The 25,494-nt window shown below is 49.3% G+C and overlaps 1 protein-coding gene and 1 long non-coding RNA gene across 4 annotated transcripts; one reads left to right on the forward strand and one right to left on the reverse strand.

Moving 5' to 3' along the window:
* Positions 1-631: 631 nt before the first annotated feature.
* On the forward strand, positions 632-25,457 carry slc16a4 (solute carrier family 16 member 4). Of its 3 annotated transcripts, XM_086113121.1 has the most exons (11): positions 632-840; positions 1,002-1,166; positions 4,712-4,797; positions 11,034-11,157; positions 11,300-11,432; positions 11,789-11,932; positions 12,071-12,232; positions 12,323-12,919; positions 20,583-20,794; positions 21,156-21,249; positions 22,963-25,457. In XM_086113121.1, the coding sequence occupies exons 3-11, from the start codon at positions 4,757-4,759 to the stop codon at positions 23,166-23,168; spliced, it is 1,713 nt and encodes a 570-aa protein (XP_085969247.1). In that variant the 5' UTR covers positions 632-840; positions 1,002-1,166; positions 4,712-4,756; the 3' UTR covers positions 23,169-25,457. The 3 variants fall into 3 exon arrangements, with proteins under 3 accessions (XP_085969247.1, XP_085969255.1, XP_085969266.1); XM_086113129.1 differs by lacking the exons at positions 632-840; positions 1,002-1,166 and adding an exon at positions 4,425-4,537; XM_086113140.1 differs by lacking the exons at positions 632-840; positions 1,002-1,166; positions 4,712-4,797 and adding an exon at positions 9,243-10,871.
* Positions 3,900-4,723, reverse strand: LOC147210588 (uncharacterized). The gene is made up of 2 exons (XR_015101153.1): positions 4,665-4,723; positions 3,900-4,530 (listed from the first exon to the last, which is right to left on the reverse strand). It is a non-coding gene; the product is annotated as an uncharacterized LOC147210588 (long non-coding RNA).
* Positions 25,458-25,494: the final 37 nt, after the last annotated feature.

Genomic DNA, 25,494 nt, shown 5'->3' on the forward strand with positions numbered 1-25,494 from the left:
CATTTCTGGGGTGCCCGTTGACAAGAAATAAAGAAGGCCTACTCCCGTTTCCGGCCATGTTTGCATTCAGTATGTCTGGATGATACTTCTGCCAGGAGCAGCAGAAAGCTAAAAAAAAAAAAAGAAACCAAAAGTGTCCAGAACTCTTTATATTCTATTTAATGAAGTCGTTTTTAAAAAATAATGAAGTATGACAGAGTTCGTTTATTGTAAAAAGTATGTTTTTTTAAAATGGTCGTTTTGTTTGAGGAGGCGGGAACAGAGAACTCAATGGCTGACGTCACGTGATCCTTCTTTTGGCCGCCTGCTATTCCGCCAGCGGCCTGTTGGCGGTCTCAAGCTGTACTTTGCAGTTCTGTTCACACGCCACACAAATTCAACGTGTATTAACTCGAAAACGCCGACGATCAACAGCGGTGGTTCTTTTTACCATAAGACCGAATTGTAATCATCGTAAATGAGGGTCGTAAGGTGTAAATACGGCCATGAATCCTATTCGGTTGTCTTGGTGTCTCGATCACGTGACTCGACGCAGCTCGAGCACCCCACTCCCCCCCCCCCCCCCCCACCCCTCAGCCCCGTTACTAAAGCACCCTCCGACCATCCCTCCCTCCCCTCTCCGCCGGCCCCTCCGGTTGACTTGCGGGCTCGCGGACGTCTTGGAACAGAAGGTGAGAGGATGCAGAGGGGACGCGGCCGCCGCGTGTAGAGAAGATCCCGAGCAGAAGCAGAAGCAGAGCACTCCACCCCACCCCCTCTCTCCCCTCCACCTCCCCCCTTTCCGAAAGTGCAAAGTTATGGCCGGAGGAGAAGAAGAGCCCCCAAAGGCGCGCCTTGCAGGTTTGGGCAACCTTTCTCTCAAACTTGCTTTTCGAACGGCTATCGGTCGCGTTTGCTTTGGCATCGCGAAAAAAAATCAATTATGGCTTAAAAAGTCCCCCGCGACCCCTAAATTTCCGCCCCCCCTCCCTCCTCTCCACCCACATTGACTGTCCTCACAGGTGGCCTGCAGATGACGATGACACGCGCTGTTTAAGTGCCACTCTGCGTCCGCTGTGAGGGAGAAGAGGAGCGCTGCGAGAAGGGGGGGCACCGCACCGCACCGACGCCACCGCCATGCGACCCGGCTGCGCTCCGGAGATAACAACTGGCAGCTACCACACGAGGTAAGAGCCCCCCCCCCCCCCACCACCCTCACTCTCGCCCCTCGTGGGATAATAACGCGCTCCAACTCGCCAACCCTGCGATCTCTCCCGTCCTCGGCGCTGCACTGCAAGTCTGCAGGAACGTGCAGAGACGGGACTCACGAAAATGATTTCGTCACTGAAATCACTCGTATCTCAGATCAACTTTCACGATTGAAATGAATGTCAAATGGAGTTTATCTAATCCGAATGCGGAAAAAACCCCATTTTAATTATGGTCAATTGATGTCATATTTTATTTTTTTGGCTTTAAACATGCCGTAGATTAGAATGACATTTGGGGGTGTTCATTTGACCTGTTGACATTTTTTTTGTACATGCAATGGGTCACATTTTTGTGCATATTTTACAAGATAATGCGCCAAATTGAGCTATTGATATTTTATGATGTTGAAAAGTGGGTCAGTTTGACCCATTAACATTTTTCTGTGTAACATACAGAGGGTCAAACTGACTTAATGTGTTTTGGGGTTAAACGTGCAGCAAGTCAAATTTATTTGTGAATCTATTTTTGTGTTCACCATGCGAAATGTTAAACTCACGAGTCAACATGTTTTGGTGTGAAACATGCAGCAAGTCAAGTTGACCTGTTCACGTTTTGGGGGGGGGGGGTTAAACATGCAATGGGTCAAATCGACCAATTAATTAAATTTTTTTTTTTTTAAACATGCAGCGAGTTAAAATTTTTGGGTGTTGAAGATGCTGTGGATCAAAATCACCCATTGACATTTTGGGGTGTTCGAAATTCAGTGGCTCAGTTTGACCAGTGAAAAATGTATTTTGTGTTAAATTTACATTGGGACAAATTCACCGGTTAACATTTAATGGTGTTAAAAAAGCAGCGGGTCAATTTGCCACGTCAACTTTTCTGTGTGTTGACCCATTGCCTCATTCACTGACAGTTGTTTGAGAAAAAAAAACTGTGTTTCTTATATTGCCAGCAATTTTAGGGCAGTGTGACAAATTATTGGACTCACTGAATCACTGAAGCCATTTTCGCTGGAGCAAAGCCGCCAATCCCGCCCCGCCGTTTGACTGGATTTTGACTGATCTTGCAGATTTGTTGTTGCGATCCAAAATGAAGCAATATGCCCCTGATGCAAGGGCACAGATCATGTCTTGCGCCACATTCTGGTTTCACCCCGCTTGCCTTTGCCAGGGCAGCTTCTCTGCGGTGTGGCTTTTGTGGTCTGCGACAAATGTTCACGTTTGTGCACAAGCCGAAACGGAAGCTCTCTGCGGGCCACGTGAGGCACGCGATGCTCTGGCACGAGGGAGCCTCTTGGTCACCGTCCTTATTGCTCGAAAACCGTCTGGCGAAACTATGCGGGCGCCATGCGGGGCCCCCATGAGGCACACCGTGTTTGTGCGCCCGGAGTCTCTTTTGATGGCCGCTTCTTCCTTTCGCGCGGACGAAGGCGTCCTGCTTTCAGCAACTCCATCTCCTTTGTCATGCTTGGTGAAAGATTTTCTTCCACAAAAGCAATCCTCCATCGCTTTGAATTTGGACCGATTTTAATTGATTTACAATGCAGACAAGACCGATCCTCAGTCAGAGGCCGCGTCAGACCCTTCCGAGTGACCCATGACGCAAACAACCCCCCATAAAAGATCGACTCCAGATGTCACATGACTGATCCCCGCGTGCATTTGTTTGTGCGGCCGCGCTGACAGGACCGCAGCGGTGGCGATTGAATCAGTCAATATTGCGTCCAAGTGAATTCTCGTTTCACTTGGATGAAAAGGACAAAATGAGACACGAAGGTGCAAGCCGGACAGGTTGGATATCACTGGCTTCAATCTTTGAGACAAGATTGCTGCCAGGCCGGGCACCTCCACGTGCACACGCATGATATTATGGCTGCTACTGCTGTGGAGCGCAGCGGAGGTCATTTGGGACTGGCCGGTGACGCTTGCCGGAATGCGCGCCACAGGCTCGCGGGGGCATCTCGGCTCAGGGTTGGGGCTGGGGGGGCGGGGAGGACCGACGTTTGACGGTTTGCCCTCGGGGGGCCAACGAGTAGATAACGGTGGCCCTGCATACAATCCAAAGCATTACAACGCCGCCATCTACTGGCAACTGTTGGTCAGCACAGTTACGAAGGAGCTTGAATGCTACCCGTTGAAAAACATACCTCACAATATCATCATTTGTCGCGTTACAGGGTGGTGGCGGACCCCAAAAAGCAGGCAAGAGGGAGGAGCAGGGTGAACTTGACGAGTTGTATTAAAACACGAAAAATAAATCCAGAACAAACAAAGTCATGAAAACAAAAAGATTCCAAAGTAACAAACCCAAACCATGGCAAAAAACTAACAGGAACAAAAACATGACAGAAACAAACGTGACGGTTGCAAGCAAACACACTGAGTGGTTGTGCCCGGGAGTCCTTTTAAACAATTACCTAACGACCAACAGGTGTGCAGCTGCAGGGGGAGCCCTACAGTGCCACCTGTTGGTCACAAACAGAATCATGACATCATTCGTGCCAGTAAATATTGACGAATATAAACGCCCGCGGCAGTGACCACATTCATCAAAAATGAGTACTCTGTCGTATTATAAAAAAAAAATACAAGGTGAACGTATGAACTGTTTTTCTTTTTGCTGATTTTTATTATTATTTTTTCACCACACTGTTACGCAGATGTGTGCAGATATATGCCCCCCCCCCAAAAAAAAATAGCAGAGGCAACTGCATCAACCATTTATTTAACTAAGTGAACACGTAAGACATGAGTCAGAAAAAGACCCGGGAAGAAAAGAAGAGCTGATCTGCTGAACGCAAGTAAAAAATAACAAAGGTGAGCAAGCGAAGCAATAGACAAGCTAGCCACCGGAGTAAAAAAACGTGTAAAAACAAAAAACGGGTAACAACTATTCCACAAGAGAGCAGACTCTAACCTCCACAAGGATAAACAATATTCCGGCGACAAGCTCGTCTCCCTCCAGCGCTTCTCAACCGAAGTCATTGTGATGACAAGCAGGTGCGCGCTGGAGAGGCCGCCGCCCCTCCGTCTGTCCCACTAACTGAAAAGGAAAAAAAAAAATGCATACCTGACAGACGATAAACACACACTTTTATCGTCTTCTTCATCTTATTGCGAAAACAGGTTTGCAGCTTAGAAATGATTTTCGCACCCCCGGCGAGACTTGATCCGCTTCTGCTTCAGGGAAATGTTCACAGAACCAACCGTGTCGCCGCAAGCCCATCCATCCGTCCATACGTCCGTTTTCCAATCCGCGGGCGTTGTGCCGTAGCCCATCCCAGCCGTCATCGCAGGGCACACACAAAACGGCAACCATTTGGAGTGCTGCATTCACCTTTCGTGTATGTTTTTGGAACGTGGGAGGAAAGATTTGATATGTAGCGCCCGCCTCTGTTTGCCGATTGACTCTACATATGCTTCTATCGAACAGCGTTGTTGTTGTATTTTTTTTAGTGTGTGTGTGTGTACCATTGTCGTTTTTGACCTGTTCAACTTGCTGAATTGTCTCGTTGCAGGTGTGAAGTTTGACGCGCTCCCGCTGAGAATGTCGCGCAGGGACGATGACTTGTGACCTTCGTTCTGAAGCAAACCAGCAAAACAGGTGACTCGAAATATTTGTCTTTTTTTTTTTTTTTTTTTTTTCTGTTTGGTTAGTTGATTGTGTCTTTTTACCTACTCAGTGTACTCAAACAGTTTGGTTGTGCCGCAGGGGGGAGTTTGACACATTCCCCCTGTGAAGAAAGGATGTGACAAGTTGCAACAGTTCATGACAGGACAGAGGGAGTGAGTCAGGCGGGGCTTACAGGTGCCTAGTGGGGGTGTAGCGCCAAAACCCACGTCAACAATTGTGAGTGCAAATCGAGGACAGTCCGCGAAGTCGAGCTCCCGCTTGTCAAACAAAAAAACTTTTGCCTCCTTCAAAGAAAACGCAACTGCAACAAGTCGCCGCCGCGGTGAGGAGCGAAGGCCTAAGAAGCGGCCCCGTGTCTTTTTTTTTTGCCAGGATGCGTGAAAATGTGTGAAGGACCTCGTCTCTAAACTGAACAGGAAGTTGGCCATTTTGGTTTTAGGAGCGGCCACTTTGGCTGACAAATCCCATCAAAAATGGATCTGGAAAGTTTGAGCCCCTGACATCAGTTTTGTGGATAAACATGACATTGGGTGGACGCGTCTTTCATAACACGGTGCAGCAAAAAGTCTCAAAAACCTTGAACAGGAAGTCATCTATTGAAGGGCTTTGACAAACGTCTGCCAAGGAATTCAGAACCCATTTGGAAGCATGTATCTGAGACAGATCAGGCGATGCTACATTGCTAAGTGTTTTTGCTCTCACCGTATAATGTGGGCGGAGCATGGAGTGACAGCCATCGTTACAGTTTGTAGTCATCCGAAATGCTGAATATCTGGTTTCTCGAGCGCGGTTTTGATTGGCGCTGTCCTTCCCGGCTCACGACGGCCCATTCAAATCGCGCCGGTATTGTTTGCTTTGCTAGAATCCTGCTGACAGCTGGAATAACAAAACCAATAGATTAGTTTGTGTATGCTAGCACATGACAGGGTCTCTGCGGTCACGCAAAAAGACACTTCGGGTTAGAGGCCAACTTATATAATGACAAATCGGGATGATACCCCCCCGCCCCCCCGCCCCCGCCCCCCTTACCTCCAGGGTGTCCAAAAAACTTGACTGTTGTCTGTCCACCGCCAAATGTAAAGTCTGCACCAGGCCATGAGATGTGATTGGTCAATAAGACTATGAAGTGATCCGAATCAGTCATCCGTCATGAAGATGTCGCGGTATCATGAAACGCAGACGTTTGCACACGACTCTTCAAATGTGTTTCCTTCATTTTATACTGTTAAAAAAAAAAGGGATGTACGTGCTAACTAACTTTGGCACGTCCCACGCGAGTAATCTTTCTCACGGTTTCACCACTCAATAAACGTCAGGGAACTGAGGACACTAATGGTCAAAGCTTTGTAGGTGGAATTCGTTCCCATTCTTGCTTGATGTTCGGCTTCAGCTGTTCAACAGTCCAAGGTTTCCATTGCCGTTTTTTTTTTTTTTTTTGGATAATGCGCCACACATATTTTCAATGGGAGACAGGTCAGGACTGCAGGCAGGCCAGTCGAGTACAACCACACTCTTTCAAAACAAAGCCACGCTGTTGTCACACCTGCAAAATGTTGTTTGGCATTGTCTGAAATAAGCAGAGGCGTGCGTCCATGAAAAAGACGTCGCTGGCATGGCAGCGTGTGATTCTCCAGGAGCTTTGTGTGCCTTTCAGCATCAATTGTGCCTTCACAGATTGGATTGGATTGGCCTTTATTGTCATTACATGTCGGTGCAACGAAAATTTCACCTTAACAGGCACGCTCTGCACAAGAAACATGAAAAACAATGACGGACACGGGATACAGTGCAAAGGGCCTGTCGGTACTCGCTATGTGCAAGTTACCCAAGCCATTGGCGCTAACGCAGCCCCCGTACCATCACACATGCTGGCTTTTGAACTTTTGTGTCCATAACAGTCCAAATGGCCCGGAGAACATGACGTCCGCCATTTCCAAAAAGGATTTGAAACGCGGTGTCACGTTTTGCGCGTTGGTAGTTGAAGGACCCCAGGGGGAGCAGGGTGGCTGACCCAGGTGTATTTTACAAAATGCAAAGAGGAATCCAATGGAGAAATTAAAATCAAAAACTCACTCAAGTAAAGTCCAGAAAAATCACAAGAACCCGACCCCGAGCGGTCGTGCCGGGAGTCCTTTTCAACAGACAACTAATGACACAATGACCAACAGGTGTGCAGCTGCAGGCAGTGCCCTACAGTGCCACCTGTTGGTCACAAACAGAACTTTGACGCATGGACTCGTCAGACCACAGAAGACTTTTTCCTTTTTGCATCATCCCCATTTTAGATGAGCTCGGGCCCAGAGAAGCTGCGGGCGTTTCTGGCTGCCGTTGATCAATGGCATCGAATTTGCATCCTAAGTCGTTTCACGTTTGACTTCGGGATGTAGCGCCGGATTGTATTGAATGATTGATTTCACCTTCAAAGCTTCGCTAATTAGTGTCCTCGATTCCTAAACATTTATTGACTGTTGTTAACAGAAAAGGGGATGTAAGTCAATGGCGAACATGTCCCAGCTTTTTTGCAACGTGTTGCAATTCCAAGTCAATGATTAGTTGAAAAAAAAAAAGGGGAATCAATTTGTACTCGTTTTTCAAGCAAAGGTTGAACAATGATTTGCAAAAGGTCCCAACTTCCTTGGAATCGCTCCAAAATGTGCTCCTTAAATGCTAACGCTAGCTCAAAATGTCCACTGTGCTCACATATTTGCGTCCCGCTGTCCTCTTACAGTTAAATAATTTCCAAACGCAACAAAGTGTGGGCGCTTGACTAATACGGAGTCGCTCAGAGAAAACGAAAACCCAACCGGCTGTTTGACGACGGGCGCCGAAACGCACTTTGTGTCCAAAAAGGTGTGCTTGGTTTGAGCTGTGCAAAAAAAAAAAAAAGCGGGGTCGCCGCTTCACGGCAAAGTGCGGCTGCGACCACATGAGAACCGTTACACAAACAGCTGACCATCTTTCGTTCGGAGGCGGTGTGGCCCCCTTTAAAACGGGAGGCGAGGGTTAAAGTTTCAGGCCGGCCAGACGCCCGACTGACGTCAAGGTGAAGAAATGGTCCCGTCCCCTTTTGGAGGCTTGTGAAATCATACGCTGCGCCGCACCGACGAGACCGACCGGCCCTGTAACGTGAGCCGCCATTTGGGATGAGCTAGTCCAAACCTCCGACGCAGAGTTTTTTAATAGCACACGCCAACCACCAAAACACGGTCTGCCCCCAACAGGAGGTCCGGCCGCACGATCCGACAACGTGTGCTTATTTGTGCGCCGCTGTCACCGCCACACAATGTGTCGTCGCTTCCATGACAACGTTAGTGTCTATTCACCAAAATACGTGCTGAAGCTGGAACCGGAATTCATTGCGCTGTTTTTGTAATCGATTATATATTATTTTATTATTATATATTATTATATTATAAATCATTCGTAGACTCGGCTGAGCTTCGTCTGGGAAATCCGTTCGCCAGACGTGTTTTCAGACCATGCGCGCCGAGCCTCCGGAAGTACAACAACGTAGGGGTTGATCCGTAAGCGTTGCTGAGCGACGGAGGGGAATCCCGCGGCCTCCATTTTGTTTACAAGCGAGGTCGCGGCGGCAGTTTGCTTCCCACGGTTTCGTTGCGACGGAAGCCTTTTCAGAAAATCGTCGTTAAAATGAAGTTGACGTCAGGAGGGCATTCATTGGAGGCAAAATCGGCAAATGGAAACTGTTACATAAAATGACGACAATGATGTCAATTTTGAAATTGTGAAACTGTCCATGCCACGAGGTGTCTGTTTTTTTTTTTTTTTTTTTTTGGGGGGGGGGGGGGGTAACCGCAAAGACAATCGTGTTCAAGAGGAAGCTTGGAACATTTCTGAGAACCGTCTGTGGTTCCACCATTTTTGGACCGGTTCCTGCAGAAACATGCAGCAGCTGGCCTTGAAGGGTCAAGGAGGGGGGTGGGGGGTGGGGGGGAATCTCCAAACAATAAAACCGTCCAAGTCGTGTCAATGGACAGTGGGAATGGCCTTCGCTGGGGACTTTGCAACAGTTCCAAGAACTGTCTGTGTTTCCCCAGCGTCCCGCAAAAACATGTACGGCCGAGAAGTCGCGCGGGGATTCTTGGAACAGGGAAGAAATCCGACAGCAGACAAAACGGTCACGCGTGCTCTCAATACGACGTCACATTGATTCGACCCGAAAACGCAAAACATCCCAAATCGACTTTCCCCGAGTAAGAATGAATCGTCCGCCGATTCCCGTCAGACGGGCTATTCAGAACGTTCTGAAATGTTCGTCATTTGATGTGGACGATGACAAGGCGTCCTTTTGCGGACCCCCGGTGACGTCGTCCAGTTGTACCTAATGAAGTGGCCAGCGATTGTGCATCACGGAAGCATGTGCTCAAAAGAACCCCCCCCCCCCCCAAACTATGGAAAGGAGAAGTGCGGGCGCGTCGTAACGTCCTCGTGGAAGCATGCCCAAACACGAGGCGCTTAAACCCTCGCCGGCGGACGGCGAACGCCAACCCCCGTCGCTCGAACCCGCAGACCCTCGGCACATTCCCAAACACGCACTCAGGCGTGCTCGGCGGACAACTTATGAAAAGCACATGGGAGGCAAATATTTCCCCGGCGGTACACTGGTCCGATTCATTCCTCTTTTAATCCGCTCTGCGCGCTCTGCCTAAAGGCGTCTCGCTTTCTCATACAAGTCACTTATTGATTTGGGCCGCTTACTCCAAACAAGATACGGTGTTCAAAGTTACAACACAACGCATTCCGTGACTTTGATCAATTACATTCGGAATCATTAGTTCCAGAGTCCGGCATAAAAGCCTGACATCGGGCACATGTGACAGATTGTTTGGAAATGTGTGTGTGTGTGTGTGTGTGTGTGTGTGTGTGTGTGTGTGTGTGTGTGTATATATATATATATATATATATATATATATATATATATATATATATATATTTTTTTTGCACATAGGAAAACTGATTCATGATTCCATGTTGATGAGAGCATTAAAATGGGGAAAAATAGAACAAAAAATATATAAAAGGAAATTCAGAAACGATCAAAAATGCGTGAGTAATCACGATTAATTTTAGTGAATTTGAGTTAATTATGACAGTTGCATTGTTAGCGGGGTCGTCGCGAGTGTGCCCGCGAATGCACCTGCAATGATTGACACCTTGTCAGTTGTTTTTCCTCGGGCGTTGCTCACAACTCATTTTTGCCATTCCAACAGTTTTTTAAATTTTTTTTAGTTTTTTTACGGCAAAAGGTGATTTGGGGGGAAAATTTGCAAACTCGCCCTTGAAGTGATTGCACTGACTTGAGTTTATCATTTGTATTATTTATCAGTCTTGGGACCGGGAGAGTGGAGCCGAGGAGCAGGAATTTCTTGCTGAAATGGCGTTTCGTATTACAGTACGCAGGGATACTCGTGTTACGTGCCGAATGAAAAGATGCAATCCCAAGGTCATTGGGAGCTTTTGGATCGCACCGACGGCGCTCGCTCTGCATTCCGGCACCATCGTCTTAACAAAAAGACGTGGAAAAATTCCTCACTGAGGTGGTGGCAGAGCGCCATGTCCGTCAAGTAAAAGCGACATAATTGATGCCCCCACCCCCGCCGCCTTCCCCTTGTCCCCTTCTTTCCTTTCTTTTCTTTTTTTTTTTAAACGCCATTGTTGCGCAATGTGGCTAAAAGGGACAGAGCAGGGCTGATGAAAGGCAGATGTGGAGAGCAAGCGAAGCAGGCCTACGGGGTAATGGGTGGGACTCCGCAAACTGCAAAACAAGGCAAAAAAAAAAAGCCAACAGAGACTAATAGGCCATGCGGGGCCGTCAGACTTTTATTGGCGCAGACGATGCCGCGACGCCAGATCGTCTGTTGCGCAGGCCTGCTCCGCCGTTCATGTTTGCGGTCGGGCCCGCTTTACTCGTCTTCACATTCGGAGCAAACGCCTGATTCGCCGCGTTGACGCTTTGCTTACCCGTCGACACGTTGCCGGGATCATCTGCTGCTGAGCTGCAGATTTCTTCGGCCGGCGGGCAGGTGATTTGTAACTTTGGACTTTCCGCCTTGACGTTCAATCTCCTTTGCGGTGAAAAGTTGCACGGAGCGAACGAACTTTGGGCACGACGACTGCCAGGTTTTCGGCGCCTCCGTCACAACATCCGTGACCGTCCACACCTGTTCTGTTCCCCCCGACGGCAGGGCAGCCATGAAGCTCTTCAGGAAGGACGACGTCTCCACCAAGAAGGACCAGGACAAAAGGATCCAGTACGAGGAGCCGCCAGATGGCGGATGGGGCTGGCTGGTGGTGCTGCATTGCTTCCTGGTAATGTGGAGACCGACGCCGGTTTGGCAGTTTTCATATCTGAAGACTCAAAGGCGAAAAGGGAGATGGAAAGGCGGAAGGCGGGGGACCACCTCGGGATCTCCTCCGGCAGCTTTCTCTCATTTTTTGTTTTGTTTTGCAGGTTAACGTCCTGGTGATGGGAACATTGAAGACCTTTGGGATTTTCTTCTTGGCCTTCCAAGACGAGTTCGGGGGCTCGGCGGAACGCATCAGCTGGATCGGTTCCATCATGTCCAGTTTACGTCTCTCTGGAGGTGAGAAAGCGCCATCCTGCCTTTGGCCACGCCCCTTCCTTGGATGCCAAGTGTCCAATGGCCTCCTCGGAGGGCGTTCGTTCTTCTCCGACTGCATTTCCAAGAACGAGCCATCAGTCGCCACTGCAAGAGTGGGAGTCTACCCGACTCGCGCGTTCCGGATCCTGTTTTGGCAGATGCAAATGGCCGACACTGCAAGTCCAATCAGGCCAACGGGTTAAAAACAAAACAAACCAAAAAAAAAAAAACAAACTCTCTTTCCAAATTGCTCATATTTGGTGTCGGCACTCCCGCGCTCGGTGTTTCGGGCGCGCGGCTGTGTCGTCACGCTCGCTGTCTTTGCTGTCACCCATCAGCGCCCATCGCTTCGGTGGCCTGCGCCAAGGTAGGGACCAGGATGACGTCCATCACGGGGGCCGTGCTGGTCAGCGGGGGCTTCCTCATCAGTGTTTTCGCCAACAGCGTGCTGTTCCTCTACATCACCATGGGAGCCATCGTAGGTGAGCGGCAAACGTCACGCCTCCGGGAACCCGCTTCCAAAAATTTGTCATCATTTATTGTCGATTATTCGGGAGAGCCGCAGACTGTCGCCGGCGGGTTTTGTGAAACCGGCGCTGGAAAAGCTTTCCTCTGTTCAGGAATGGGTTTCGCACTTCTGTACCAATCCTTCTCCGTGGTCACGGCGCTTTACTTCCGCAAGAGGTTGGCAACGGCGTATGCCATCGGACGCTCGGGGATGGGTTTGACCTTTGCCCTGGCTCCGTTCACTCAGCTGCTTCTGGACCGCTACGCTTGGCAAGGTAGGCGGCACCAACGCGTCGCCACGTCTGAATGGAGACGCATCTCAATATATCCACTGTCTGTAAAATGGAATGTCCCCCCCCCGGCAGGCGCCTTGCTGATCCTGGGCGGCCTGATGCTCAACCTGGTGGCCACCAGTATGCTCCTGCGTCCCATCCGAGTGAAACCCGCCGCCCCGTCCAAATGCGCTCCCCCCAGCCGGAAGAGCCCGACCGTGTCCCTCAAGAGTTCCTCGGAGAAGGACAACGCCAAAAGCTACCTGAACGGCTCCTCGCATCTGTCCAACGGCATCCGGCTCGCGTCGCCTCCCGAGGAGCCGCTCGGCGCCGGGGAAAGCAAGGCGCCGTCGGAGAACCCCGAAGCCGGCAGATTGGTTCTCAATGGCCACGAGAGCCGGCGGAACGCGGGTCGGTGCAAGCCTGCCGCCGCCGACGGCTCCTTGGAGCTCAACGGCACCTCCAACGGGTCCGCCCCCGTCGGAGTCCTCTCCGTCCACGGCGAGGAGAGCCCCCCGAAAGCCAAAGTACTGGATTTTTCCTTACTCAAGGACCCGTTCTTTTGCATCTACACGTGGTCTTTGGTCTTCAGCCAGCTGGCCTACTTCATCCCTTACTTCCACCTGTCTGCCCGAGCTAGAACCCTGGGCATCGACCCCATGGACGCCTCCTTTATCATCTCTGTGGCGGGTAAGGCTGAACGCGCCGTCTCGTCACCGCGCACTCAAATGGACATTTGAGCAGGATGTCGTGATGCGCGCGGTATCCATTTGGCCGACGGGATCGATGCGGACTGACCAAGGTAGCTCGCTCTCGTCCTCCTTCTCGGAAAAAACCGAAGCACTCTGTCACCTGTGATCTGTACCTCCGCTCCGCCGGAGTTCCCGTGCAAACCTGATCAACTTTCATCGGGTCCACTTTCAAAGCGACTGAATTCCGTTCGGAAATCAAGTTGCCAAGTCGAAACTGTCACCACGTTCTTCGCTAAATCCACCGACGATATTTTCAGGTGACGATATGAATTGTGATATCATGGAGCCCGACTTTTCGCGGGGCAAAAGGGGAGCTCGCCGGCCCGCAAATCGAGAAAATCGTTACATCGTTATCGTAATCGTTAAAAATCCACCCAACGTCGGCGTTTCCGACGGATCGGATCAGAAGAGGAAGATGACGTCCAACAAATGTGTAGTAGAGCGCACGCATCAAGTCATTGACATTTTCTTTTCTTTTGATCGATCAGGGTTGGCACGGCAGGGCGACCGGTTAGCGTGTCGGCCTCACGGTGCAGAGGCGCAGGGTTCGATTCCCGCTCCGACCTTCCCGTGCGGAGTTCGCATGTTCCCCGCGTGCCTGTCTGGCTTTTCTCTCCCACATTCCAAAAACATGCGTGGCAGGTTAATGGAAAACTCCAAATTGTCCCTCGCTTTGAGTGTGAGCGCGGATGGTTGTTCGTTTACGTGTGCCCTGCGATTGGTTGCAGGGGGTCCACCGCCAACTGCCCCGAAGGCAGCCGGGAGAGGCTCCAGCACGCCTGCCCCCCCCCCCCCCCCATCCTTGTCAGTAAAACACATTAGAAAATGATTCATCAGGCCCACTTTGACTCCCCTATTCCATCGTCTGCCGCGGTGCTCGCCGACATTTTTTGGTGTCACGGACCAGCTGAAACAAGTACATGCTGCTCGCGGACCGGCAACCACCACCCGCCCCCCCCCGACCCCCTGTTGTTTTTAAGTTTTAAAAGCACTGGTACTGACAACAAAGACAGTGATAGAGTAATTCAACATTTTATCAACAGATTTTTTTTTTTTGTATTAACTCATTCAGTACCGGCCAATTCTAAACCAAGTCTGAAAAGACGTTTAAAAACGTCTTTGGGAGTGAATGAGTTCATTTCAAACGGGTGTTATTCTGCTGTACATCGAAGGTAGAATCAAACAAAATCACACAGTGAACTCCAATCAGGAATAATAAATATGCCTCATCGTGTAAAGAGAATCGTTTTGAAGTTATGATCCTCCATACGGCGTTAGCATCATCGCTACGTGCAAAAAGATGACACGATCGATTGTGGCTTTCATCCGGTGGCTGCCGGCTAGCTGTTAGCGACGAAACCGCTCACGTCTACGCGGGCAGGCTGTGCAAACTCTGCTCGCATTCTTTCCATTTGATCACTGGGGTGCCACTTCTTGAAACGATTCAATGGGTTTCTCGTATCGCCTTGTTTTTGACGACATTAGCGGCGTCCTTTTCCACGCCGCTTTGGGCTAAGGGAGGAACTTGTCTTGTCCAAATGGCTTCATCTTCGGAAGCCACGACTGCCCCATTAGCTGCGCATTTAGCTAGCTGGACGTTTGGTCAAGTTGTTCCTCTTACTTTCTGTTTACTAAGACCCCCCCCCCCCCCCCCCTCTCCTGGGATTCAATCATGACACGCTCAAAAGGAGAAGTTGTTTCAAATTTTCCAACTGCCACGATATCAGCGTAGCTCCCGTTTGGTGTTAGCGTTAAAGCTAGCGCACTATTATTGAAAAAAACCGGATGGCTTTGAAATGAGCGCGCAAGAGCTCAGTGCGACGTTTACGAGCTGGAAGGAGGCGCGCCGGGGTGCTCCATCAAGTCCTCCATCAACTCGGCGGCCATGAATTATTCGTGAGCTGCTCAGACGCTGCAGTATTATGCAATGAATGCGCTTACATAAAAGGTGAACTTTGGTCCAGTGGCCAGGGCGGCTGGGTTCACGCTCACGCTATATTGTGAAAAGAACATGTGCATCAGGACCAGTTGCACGCGTGCTTTCTTCAAGCGCGCCTCCTCAACGTGCTTGTTAATTATAGAAGGAGAATGCGTGATCTTCAGCATCGCACCCCTCGTCTGCCTTTCGCTCGCCGGAGTCAATCATTGGATCCATCCGTTTATTCTCTGTAGCGCTTTTCCTCGTTGCAATTCCGGGTGAGGTGGAGTCTTAATAAAGTCCAGAAATGCCCAGACATGAGCTAACGAATAGCAATCGGTGTTGCGACGATTGTACAGCACAAACGGTAAGGGAAAATATCACAATAATCTCGGGCGTATATTCTGTATCCTCTGCGAAGAACGGCGAATGTCTTTGTGGCTTACTGAGGAGCTGAGAGCGGCTCCGTGTATATCTGTATGTCCGTATTATACTGCCCCCAAGTGGTACGCACGCCAGAAGGAGCAGCACAATGTCCTTTGAATTGACAAGAAATGTGCACAAAAACGCTTCCATTCCTAACGTTTTATACGGCCAAAATTTTAGAAGGCTACTTATCGGATTAAAACCACATTCCACACGTTTTTGTTTTTTGACAAAAACGTGTGGAATGTGGCCAGCCAATCACAGGGCACGCTCACACCGCGGGACAATTTGGAGTGTTCCGTTAACCCGCCGCGCATGCTTTCGGAATGTGGGAGGAAAGCGGAGTACCCGGAGAAAAGCCACGCAGGCTCGGGGAGAACGTGCAAACTCCACGCGGGAAGGCCGGAGCTGGAATCGAACCCCGCGCCGCTGCACCGCGAGGCCGACGTCCTAACCGCTCGACCGTCGTGCCTCCCAGTTAATTGATTCATTGAAAAGAATACAAGTAAATAAAACTAAAACACCCGTACATTCATTTGGTTCATTCATTTGATGAATTACAAACAAATAGCATTCAAAATGAGAATTTTATGATTCGAATACGACTTGATACATTTTGTATTTGGACTTTTCGGTCCGTTTCAAAAAAAAAGAAAAAATCAACGGCGGGGTGGAGTGCCTTTCCGTTCTGCTAAACATGTGCTTCGTCCGAGGCCAAGTCGCATGCACTTTCTGTGCTGCGCGCTTTGACGTGGAATCAGAAAGCTCCTCAGCTGCAGGCAGGAAATTGATGGAGAGAACGGATGATGCACAGCAGCCGCAAGTCATTACCGCCGCCGTTGCAACTGCAGCCTCCGGGTCCAACCGCAACTGCTTCCGTCCAACTTCCATTTACAAAACACTTCCTCTAAAGATCAATTAGATGCGGAATAATTCATGACGACACTTGGCCGTTATTAAGCATCATACAAGTCGCATGGCCAAAAGCAAACCTGTCACCGTGCCATCAGACGCTCTCGCGGGCGGCGACATGAGGAAAGACTCGGATGAAAACAAAACAACAACAAAAACGCACACGTTGCTGAAAGGAGGATTTTGGCCTTTTTTTCCCACCACTGTTGTTTGAACGTGTGAAGTGTCAGCCGAAATCAGGACCGAGTTGATAACGTTAGACTTGCTGTGCGTCTCCCTGCCTTGGAGGGTCATCGCCGATGTGCCTCTAAGGGGCGAGACTCGGTGAGTGACATGAATAGCTGCGACTGTAGGTCAGGTTGGTCATTTTTCATGCGGTTATTTCAGTGTTAGCGTCTTCTACATGCGCCTCGCAAGTGTTTTGTATTTGCGTGTTCGAATCCTCGTTCAAAAATGTTTTCCCACTGTGCGTTTTTCAACAAACACAGCCAATAAATTAGTGGACGTGCCCACGTCTTCGGCGCTGAACCTAATCGGTTGCTTGCGAAGCTTCATGAAGCACTCGTGATCGTTTTTTGACTCCTCTCGATGGGATTGGATGAGCTTTATTGTCAAATGTACCGTATGTGTAACATACGGCACAGATGAAATTTCGTCCCTCCCCATAAAAACAAGAGGAGCCGCTGCGGGTGTCCGCGCCGCTATCAAAAGAAAAGTGAAAAAAAAAAAAAGACCAAATAATACAAAACAACACACGTGACAGACAACTGTGCACTCTGAACCACTTTCCTGCATACACTTTGCTGTCTGAAGCAGTTTGAGATGAAAGAGGAGTGAATCAAAGTGTCTTTTTCGCTCTTGTCACTCGTGGAATTTGAACACTTTTCCATTGCGCTAAACTATTGAGAGGAGTCAAAAAGTGCTTCACGAAGCTTCGTTTTCCCATCACTAGTTGATTGATTGATTTAATGATTTGTCATTGCACATTGACAGGACAGTACAGAAAAAACATGAACCCCCCACCCCCAAACCCCCAGCCCCCAATGACCCACATGAGAGACAAAACGGGGAGCCGAGTGAGTCACGAGAGTTTCTGAGAGGAAACACAAGTAAGGGGGAAGAAAAAAGGCTTGACCTTTGCTCTTTTAGGAGTGCGCGCAGTCTGAACCTGACAAAAAAAACAAAAAAACCCCCCAAAAACGCAACACCAACAGCCACTTACAGTATCTCAGCTGCATATAAATAGAATACAAATGTCTTGGAAAAAAAAAAAGATAAAGCCTCCAGACCAACTGAAATTCAAACCAACGATGCGAAATTGGATGGACGCACATGATGAATTCTCACGGCGCAGTGGTTGGGAGTCGCGCGACTCCCCCGAGACCACCCGACTCGGCCGATTGCGGCCCGTTCGTCACGTTCGGCGCTCATGTGCGCTCGTAATGAGAGTGACGGAGTGGCACCCGTGCTACAAAAGCGCCGTCCCGGCATCCCGCTGGGCCCTCTTTTGTCCCCCCCCGGCGCTTGTCATAGAGGCCCATTGACTCAATGGAAGGAAAGTCCGGTTCGCCCCGTTCCTCGGGCCCTTTCGAGGGAGCCGCTCGTCGCCGAGCAACGGCCGGCTGAGGAAAGTTGCCGGTAACGAGCGGGGCTCCCTTCACTCCGTGCGAGGCCGAGCGGCAGGCGCTTTGCCGAAGAGCACTGAGGCGGCAGCGCGCACAAAAGAGGCTGGCCGGCGGAGCCGAGGCGCCGGCCAACTTCCTCGGCCAAGCTGGGAAAAACCAACAGCGGCCGCTTATTCTCTCCGGCTTTCATCTCGTGACTGCGCGTCCAGACGGGAGGGGGAGCGGCAGGAAGGAAACCTTTTGATGACTCGCGCCCCGACGCTCACCTTTTGGTGTCTCACCTTCATATGGTGCCCTCATCTTTTATACCTCACCTCGATACAACCCGAGACGGTTTGATTCCTCGCACGCTCACTCTCATTTTTATTTATTTTTTTAAAGCCTCAAACCCGAACCCGAAGCTTTTTAGGCGCGAAAATGACGACGCCAGCGCAAACTAGTTTCCGTTACCAAACTGTCAGATGAGTGGCGGTTGCGACAGGCGCAACACGACCCCAAACGCGGTCGACCAGACTTGCGCTGGCACGAAAATGGAGTGACGGCAATTATTACGCCCAGCGCACGGGCATCATTTTACCAAGTGTTGACTAGCAGCAACCTTTTATCGTCGAAAACTGTGACCTCGGTTTTTGTTTTGGTTTAGCTGATGCAAATGTTGGTTCCTGTACTTGTTTTACTGTTGACGCGACAGGTGAATTGAACTGTTGCCATTTGGAGACATTGGTAAATATCGCCGTGTGCGTCTAACCAGCCGACGTGCATTTCGAAAACATTTGACTCAAGAGTAACAAAAGGGGTTCAAAGACTAAGCCCTGAGGGACCCCATATTTCATGGTCATTCAGCCAGACACTAAACTGCCATTGGTCACAAAGTCACTCCTTTTCCTTCAAGTAAGACCTGAACTCTTTGAGGACTGTTCCCCGCAGTCGATTATGATGAAGTGTCTCTAAATCTGCACTGAGATCCAATAAGGCGAGCGCGGACACCTTATGCCTAATATGGCTCGTTCAACAATTTGGGTTGCCCGACCCCTTTGATGCCTCGCATCCGACCCAAACCGTCTCATAACCACGTAATGCCTCGCAGCACACATTGCCGAGCCCTCACCTTTGTCCCTCGACCTGTCACAATTACGAGCAATTTAAAGCGCCGCTCCAATACGCTTCTTCGCAGTTGGAAGAGGAAGAGCCGTGGGCGTGCGCCAACCCGCCGCGGCCAAAACACACAAACAAACGTGCGGGAAGCAAGCGGGAGACAGGCCGCGACACCATCTCGGGTCGGGACACGGCGACGCGGAAACACGTAAACACGACGCAGCTGCCTCGCCGATCCTCGGTGACCTCGCCGCAGACATTCGTTATGTCACCACGGCCTTTGACATTCCTGCTGATTTCTTCTGGCCGGCCCATCTGCCGTTCGAGCGAATGCACCAAACTTCGCCCGGCCGCGGTCTCCGGTTTTTGTCGTTGCGTCTCTCCGATGCGGCTGCCGTGCGTGCGACGCGTCGCCTTCATTGATCCGTTGAGCCCGGGCTGCGGCTTGTGCACTGCGGCCGCAGATGTGCCGAGTCATCAAATGCCGCTCGATCGCGACGGCAGCGCCTGGCTTACGGGAATGCTCGGATGCAGAGTGGCCATGACGTCCCTGTTTATTTTCAATGCTTTGTTAGATGGACCCCCGCCCACCAAAAAACCCCGAAATCGACTGAGAAGGGGTCTATTAGGGCAGTCAAGTCACTTCCTGCTTTGTACATCAACTTCAATCACAGACATCCTGCTGTCATCTGAGTTCAGCGAGTCCGCTTGATCATATCTGCTGATTTGAATGATCATACCGTATTTTCCGCACCTAAAAGCCTTCCGCTTTCTTAAAAGCTCACAGCGCGCCTTAAAATCCGATGCGCCTTGTGTATGGTCATTACGGTAATATTTCAACCCCGAAAATGGCTCCTTGCTCGAGACATGCTGACAACGCAGAGTTCAAACTTTTCGCAGTTGAACACGGAAATAGAGCAAGCGGCAAGAGGCTGCTTTATGAAATACGTTTTACTGACATCTGACCGTTCTGTTGGCGTTTCCTTGAGCGTTGCTCCATCTAGTGGATGCATTGTAGATTGCGTCTTATAAAGCGGTGCGTCCAATATATGCAAAAAAAATGACAACATAGGCTATTCATTGAAGGTGCGCCTCATAATCCGGTGCGCCTTTTAGTGTGGAAAATACGGTACATCATATTTATACCGCACTTTTCGAGACACTCAATGACACAATAAGCAGATAGCGATGGAGGTCTCCGCCTTTCCGTGTTTTCTACGGAGAACAATGAGCATTTGAAAAGCAGGAATGGGAATCTGTATTCGCAATTAGTGTTGATGACACAAAACGTTGCTTTCAACAAACCTGAACACATTTTGCCGGATGTGTGTTGGGAGATTTTGCGAATTGGATAATGAAACTATGCCAACGGCGAAGCACGCCGGTGACTTAAAACGAGTTGGAGGGAAATTACAGTTGAGCTTTTTATCGTGATCATTTTATTTTTCAATTCATATCTAAATTTCTTGTTGCACTCCCATCGGCATTCCGCGGGGGGGGGGGGGGGGCAACAAAGTTCATAGCACAGGGGAAACCCCTTTCGTCTAAGTTGAAGCTTGAACATTTCGCGCGCGGATGGAGATGTAACTTTTGCGGAGTCCGACCTTGCTTTCTGTCTCGCGCAGGCATCACGGAGACCATCGCCCAGCTGGCCTCGGGCTGGGTGACCGACCGCAACCTGGTCCACAAGTATCACTACCACAAGGCTTACCTGATCCTCTGCGGCCTGGTCAACCTGCTCTCCCCGCTGGCCACCTCCTACATCCTGCTCATGGTCTACGCCGTCTTCTTTGCCATCTTCTGCGGCGGCTACATGGCTCTGCTGCTACCCGTTCTGGTCAGACGGCAACTTTTGTCAACACGCGTCGCCTCGTGTTGTTCAAAAAAAGTCCATCCAAAGGGAAATGTCGTGGTTCAAGCTAGGCTACAGTCGCACATTTGTGGAATTTATTCTCATGTCCTCTCCGCCCACGTTGGGTGGCGCTAGCAAAACAATTTAGCGTGGCTAGCCGCTAACTGTGCTTATGATTGAGGCTCGGTCATAGTTTGGCAAATGATCAGCTCTGGCATTCACTCCAATGGCTCTTTAATGCTAAAAAGAGTGGCAAGCGAATTTGTGAACATTTAGCAACTGTGTGAATGGAATTTTTTTTCCTTCTTTTTATTCACTTTTCTTTTCCGCTGTCCCTTCCCGGCAGGTGGATCTGGTGGGGGCAGAGAAACTCAACAACTCCATGGGCTTCTCCATGTTCTTTGTGGGCCTGGGCTGCCTCACGGGTCCTCCTCTGGCAGGTGAGTCACCCAACGGACCTCCCCCACATTCCCACTGACTGCCGACCAGTTTCTGTACATGCCCCATACCCCCCCCCCCCCCCAATTAAATGTGTGTGTGTGTACACCCAAGGCTCAAAATACAGTACCTTCTTTGAGAGCAATTTTGCGCATCAAAGACTTCATTTGATGAGCAAATTAGTTGGATTACCCCCCCACCCCCACCCCACCCCCCAAGGTCATCCAAAAGTCCTGAAACAAGATTTTTATTAAATGGAACTCAACTGGACTGTATTTCTTGAGCACATTAACATGAATAAAACAATCCATGAATAACAAAGACAGTAGAAAGCTCAAAAACAGTCCCAACTCAAAATGCAATCTCATGCTGAGTCAAAAGCCAAAGAAGAAAAATGAGTTTGAAGACGAGTTTTAAAGATGGGCGGCGAGCGGGCTTGCCCAAAGAGAGGGACCGGAGACGGACGCACGCACGCACGCACGCAGTATTTCCAGCCACCTGGAAATATGCAAGGTTCCCCCCCGCGATGTCAGCCAGCCAATCAGGCCCAGATGCCAGCTGGAGTATTTTTGGGTTGAAATGTCATGAATGACCCCTTGGGGGGGGGGGGGGGGGGGTCAGTTCCTAAATAGCTTGCGTCCCTGCAAAACAAGCCAACAGTTTGACAGACAACAAACCTGAAGCAGATTCTTGTTGGCACGCCCGCCGTTAACTTGGCATTGTTGCTGGAGAGTCGACCTCGGCAAACTTTGGGCACAATGACCGCATTTGACCAGGACGGTTTATTCTGAGATGAGTAAACACAAATTAAAATTTGTATGCAAACGACTTGTATGTACAAATGTATGTCAAATATTTCCTCGTTAATACTAAAACAATCATCCATTGTCAATGTCGCGCTAATTCAAAACGAATATCATTTGAAGTTCTGAACCAATTATTTTCTCGAATAATGAGACCCTTAAAATCCATTTGAATGAACCCAATTCAATTTCTAAATAAATGCAGCAAATAGTAGCGATGGACAAGCGAAGCTTCATGAAGCACTCGTGATAATTTTGACTCCTCTCGATGGCACTCTTGGTAGAACAATTCAGTGGAATTTGAACGCATTTCCATTGCACTAAACCAAGATCATCATCGAGAGGAGTCAAAAAGTGCTTCATGAAGCTTCGTTTTCCCATCACTGGCAAATAGAGGATCCTCCAAATAACGCAAGGTGGGCCGAATTGAAAGAAGGAGGCGGGCCGCCCCGTATTGATGGCAATGCAGGTAAAATGTTGGCTGGCCTTTTTGACCTGACGGATTGCCAATCGTGCTGTCGGAATCATTTTCTGCCGGCCTCGCGCTTGCAGTTGGCGCGCGCGCGTATACCGGCCCATTGATTGCGCTCCATGAATTCCGCCGAGCGACGAGGCCAAAGCTCGTTCACAATCTTGGGCCAAAATACATCAGGGAGAAGCAATTCAAAACAATGAGCGCACAATCACATCCACTCTGCTTGAAATCTAATTTTTTGGGGGGAGCGGGGAGGGGGTACAGTGGTCGCTGGTATAGTGCTGATTTTTGTTGTCTTTCATTCCGAATTTTTTTTTAAAAAACACTCCTGCTCGACTGGGTTGAATATGATCATCTCCCCTCATAAAAATGCCACTGCTGACACTAGGATGTGATTTCTTTTTTATTTTGGGGGGGGGGGGCGGTGGGTGATTTAGGCTTCCTGTACGACTACACGCAGACCTACGACTGCTCCTTCTACCTGGCGGGGCTCTGCTACCTGCTCTCCTCCCTGTCGCTCTTCATGGAGCCGCTGGCCCAACGCTGGAGAGCCCGGCAGAACAAAGCGTCCCGCGCCACGACGGCGCAGAGCGGCTGCAGGACCAACGGCTGCTTCGCCCCAGACTGCAACGGCGACGTATAAGAGCCAAGCGGCAAGTCGGGGGACCCCGGGTAGCCCTTCTCGCCTTGGGCCATCACCCAAGGCTTCACGGGACTGGTAGACAAAAACGTCCAAAAGCCAAAATTATAGCGTATAGAAAAATACAGTATATGATATCTCTACAATCCATTGTTTGCATCAGAGGCACATTTTGGATGGTGGCAACTTTACGTAACGCCGACTCTCGCCTTGTTGAAAATAAGCTATGCAAAAGTTTGCTTTTTACCAGGAGCACACGCCGTTAAAAAAAAAAAAAAAAAAAAAAAAAAAAAAAGTGGTTCCGCTCGCACTGAAGCACCTCCGGGCCAAATTGGGACGAGTTGCATGACTCGTCACAATGTGGACAAAACACGGGCTGCCGGCCGCGATGGCGCATCGATAAGGTTTTCCATCCGCCGACGTGCACGTGTCTCTTTGCGCACAGGTCGAGGCCAAGTAGGCGGCGCAATGGGGCTCGTGGGACGCTTGCACTGGAGTGTTCAAAACAACTCGTTTTATCCTTTGCTATTTACCCCCGCATGTTTTTTTTACATAAAAAAATTCAACATGATTTTTGCCAAGTTGACCCGTTTTAAAGATTAAGAGATGGTGTGGGGGGGGGACTCAAGCAGAAGTTTAATACTGTTTTTTTTACATCTTTTTTTTTCAAGCAGAACACATTTATTTCCATAAAAGGTTTTTGTTTTTACTTTAAAAGGGGTCAATTTGACCCTTTCAAAAATGGATCTATCCATTCATTTTCCTTGACTTATCTGGGGGCAGCAACCTAAACAGAGAAGCACAGGCCTCCCATTTTATTTCATATTTAAGAATTTATATTTTATTGTGACTTTTTTTTATTACATATTTTCAAACTTTAACCTCTTTTAAAAGGCGTTTTTGTTGATTTTTGTTCAGCTGAAATTAGGATCCAGAAAGCCTTTGATATCACTTCAATTCCCCATAAAATAGGTGGCTTACAGCTAAGCATGTACAACACTCGTGAAGTCGGTGTTCGAATCTGGACTGTGGCTGGGTTGGATTCCGCATTCCATAAACATGCATGTTGGGTGCTCTGAAAATTGTCCGAATGTGTCACTGCCCTTAATCGGAGTGTAAATGCTTTTCTCTACCGACCCTGTGATTGGCTGGTGACCAGTTCAGGGTGTACCCGGGACTGGTCACCGGAAGTCAGCTGGCCTCCTGCTCACCCAAATGAGGAGAAGCGCAAGAGGATGGATGTGCGTGTATAGACGTCGTTCTTCGTTTTGCCTTACTTTTGTGATCTACAGAAGCAGCTGATAAAGAGCACAAAAACTCTGATCCAATAGCGGTACTTATGTTGCCACAGAAACAATTGGCTGGGAGGCGAGCGCTGACTAAGGTAGCTGCTTTTTTTTTTTTTTTATCCAAATGTGATCGCCAGCAAGTGGAACAAATTGTACCGATGCCTTCTTCTGCGATTTTTGACAACAGTACAGATCTTTATTTTACAAATCGCCATTTTGCAGCATCAGCACGACTCCTCCGGCTACCTCGAGCGCACACGCGCACACACGCACGGACACACACGCATGCGCACACACACTTATTCAATCGGTCAATTTGAGCAGGCTCAGCTTTATTTCCGCAGTGACTGCGAGTTCGTCTCAATTTAGGTGAGGTGTCATGGAACGGCAACCCTTGGGATTCTTATGCAAGTCTTCCGGACCGTTTTTCTACTTTCTTTTCCACCACCGTTTGCCTTAGCGGGTACACTGCGGCACTACTTCCTGTGATGTCAGCCAAAGACGTGGGGAATTTCCTTTCAGGCTTGGTTTTCGAATTCCTCCATACTCTCGGTTTTGTTACACTGCCCTCAAGTGGCAGACGAGGGCTACTACTCCAAGAATGCCAGCTCAATGAGGTCTTGTTCTTCCCCCTCAAGTCACTTGCACAATACTCCACTGAGCCCCGGGGTCTTTTTGTGTTGCTGTTGCAATCACCGCAGCGGTCACAATGTACAAAAGCGCCCCCCTGGCCCCCCTTCTCTCTTTCTCACGGGTTGCGTTCAAGGGCCAAGCCACATTTCTTGTAAAGCATTTTAAGATGCTTTCGATTGGGGCTTATTACTACCTGTCGCCTATTATGTCAAGAGCGTTTTGCTTCGCGGTTGAGTTCAACTGTGTTTTATTCTGGCTAACTGATCGAGAATGTAGAAAACTTTGTGTGCTTTTAATCAATCAAAGACATTGTTTCTGTTGGTTCATTTTTAAATACACATACGCCAGCTGAAATAAAACTGACATGTAACCATTGTGTGATTTATTCAGACATGAATGAATCGGGA

Source organism: Hippocampus guttulatus, chromosome 1 (genome assembly GCF_054856545.1).
Source record: "Hippocampus guttulatus isolate MCC_2025c chromosome 1, RoL_Hgut_1.0, whole genome shotgun sequence".
Lineage (NCBI taxonomy): Eukaryota > Metazoa > Chordata > Actinopteri > Syngnathiformes > Syngnathidae > Hippocampus > Hippocampus guttulatus.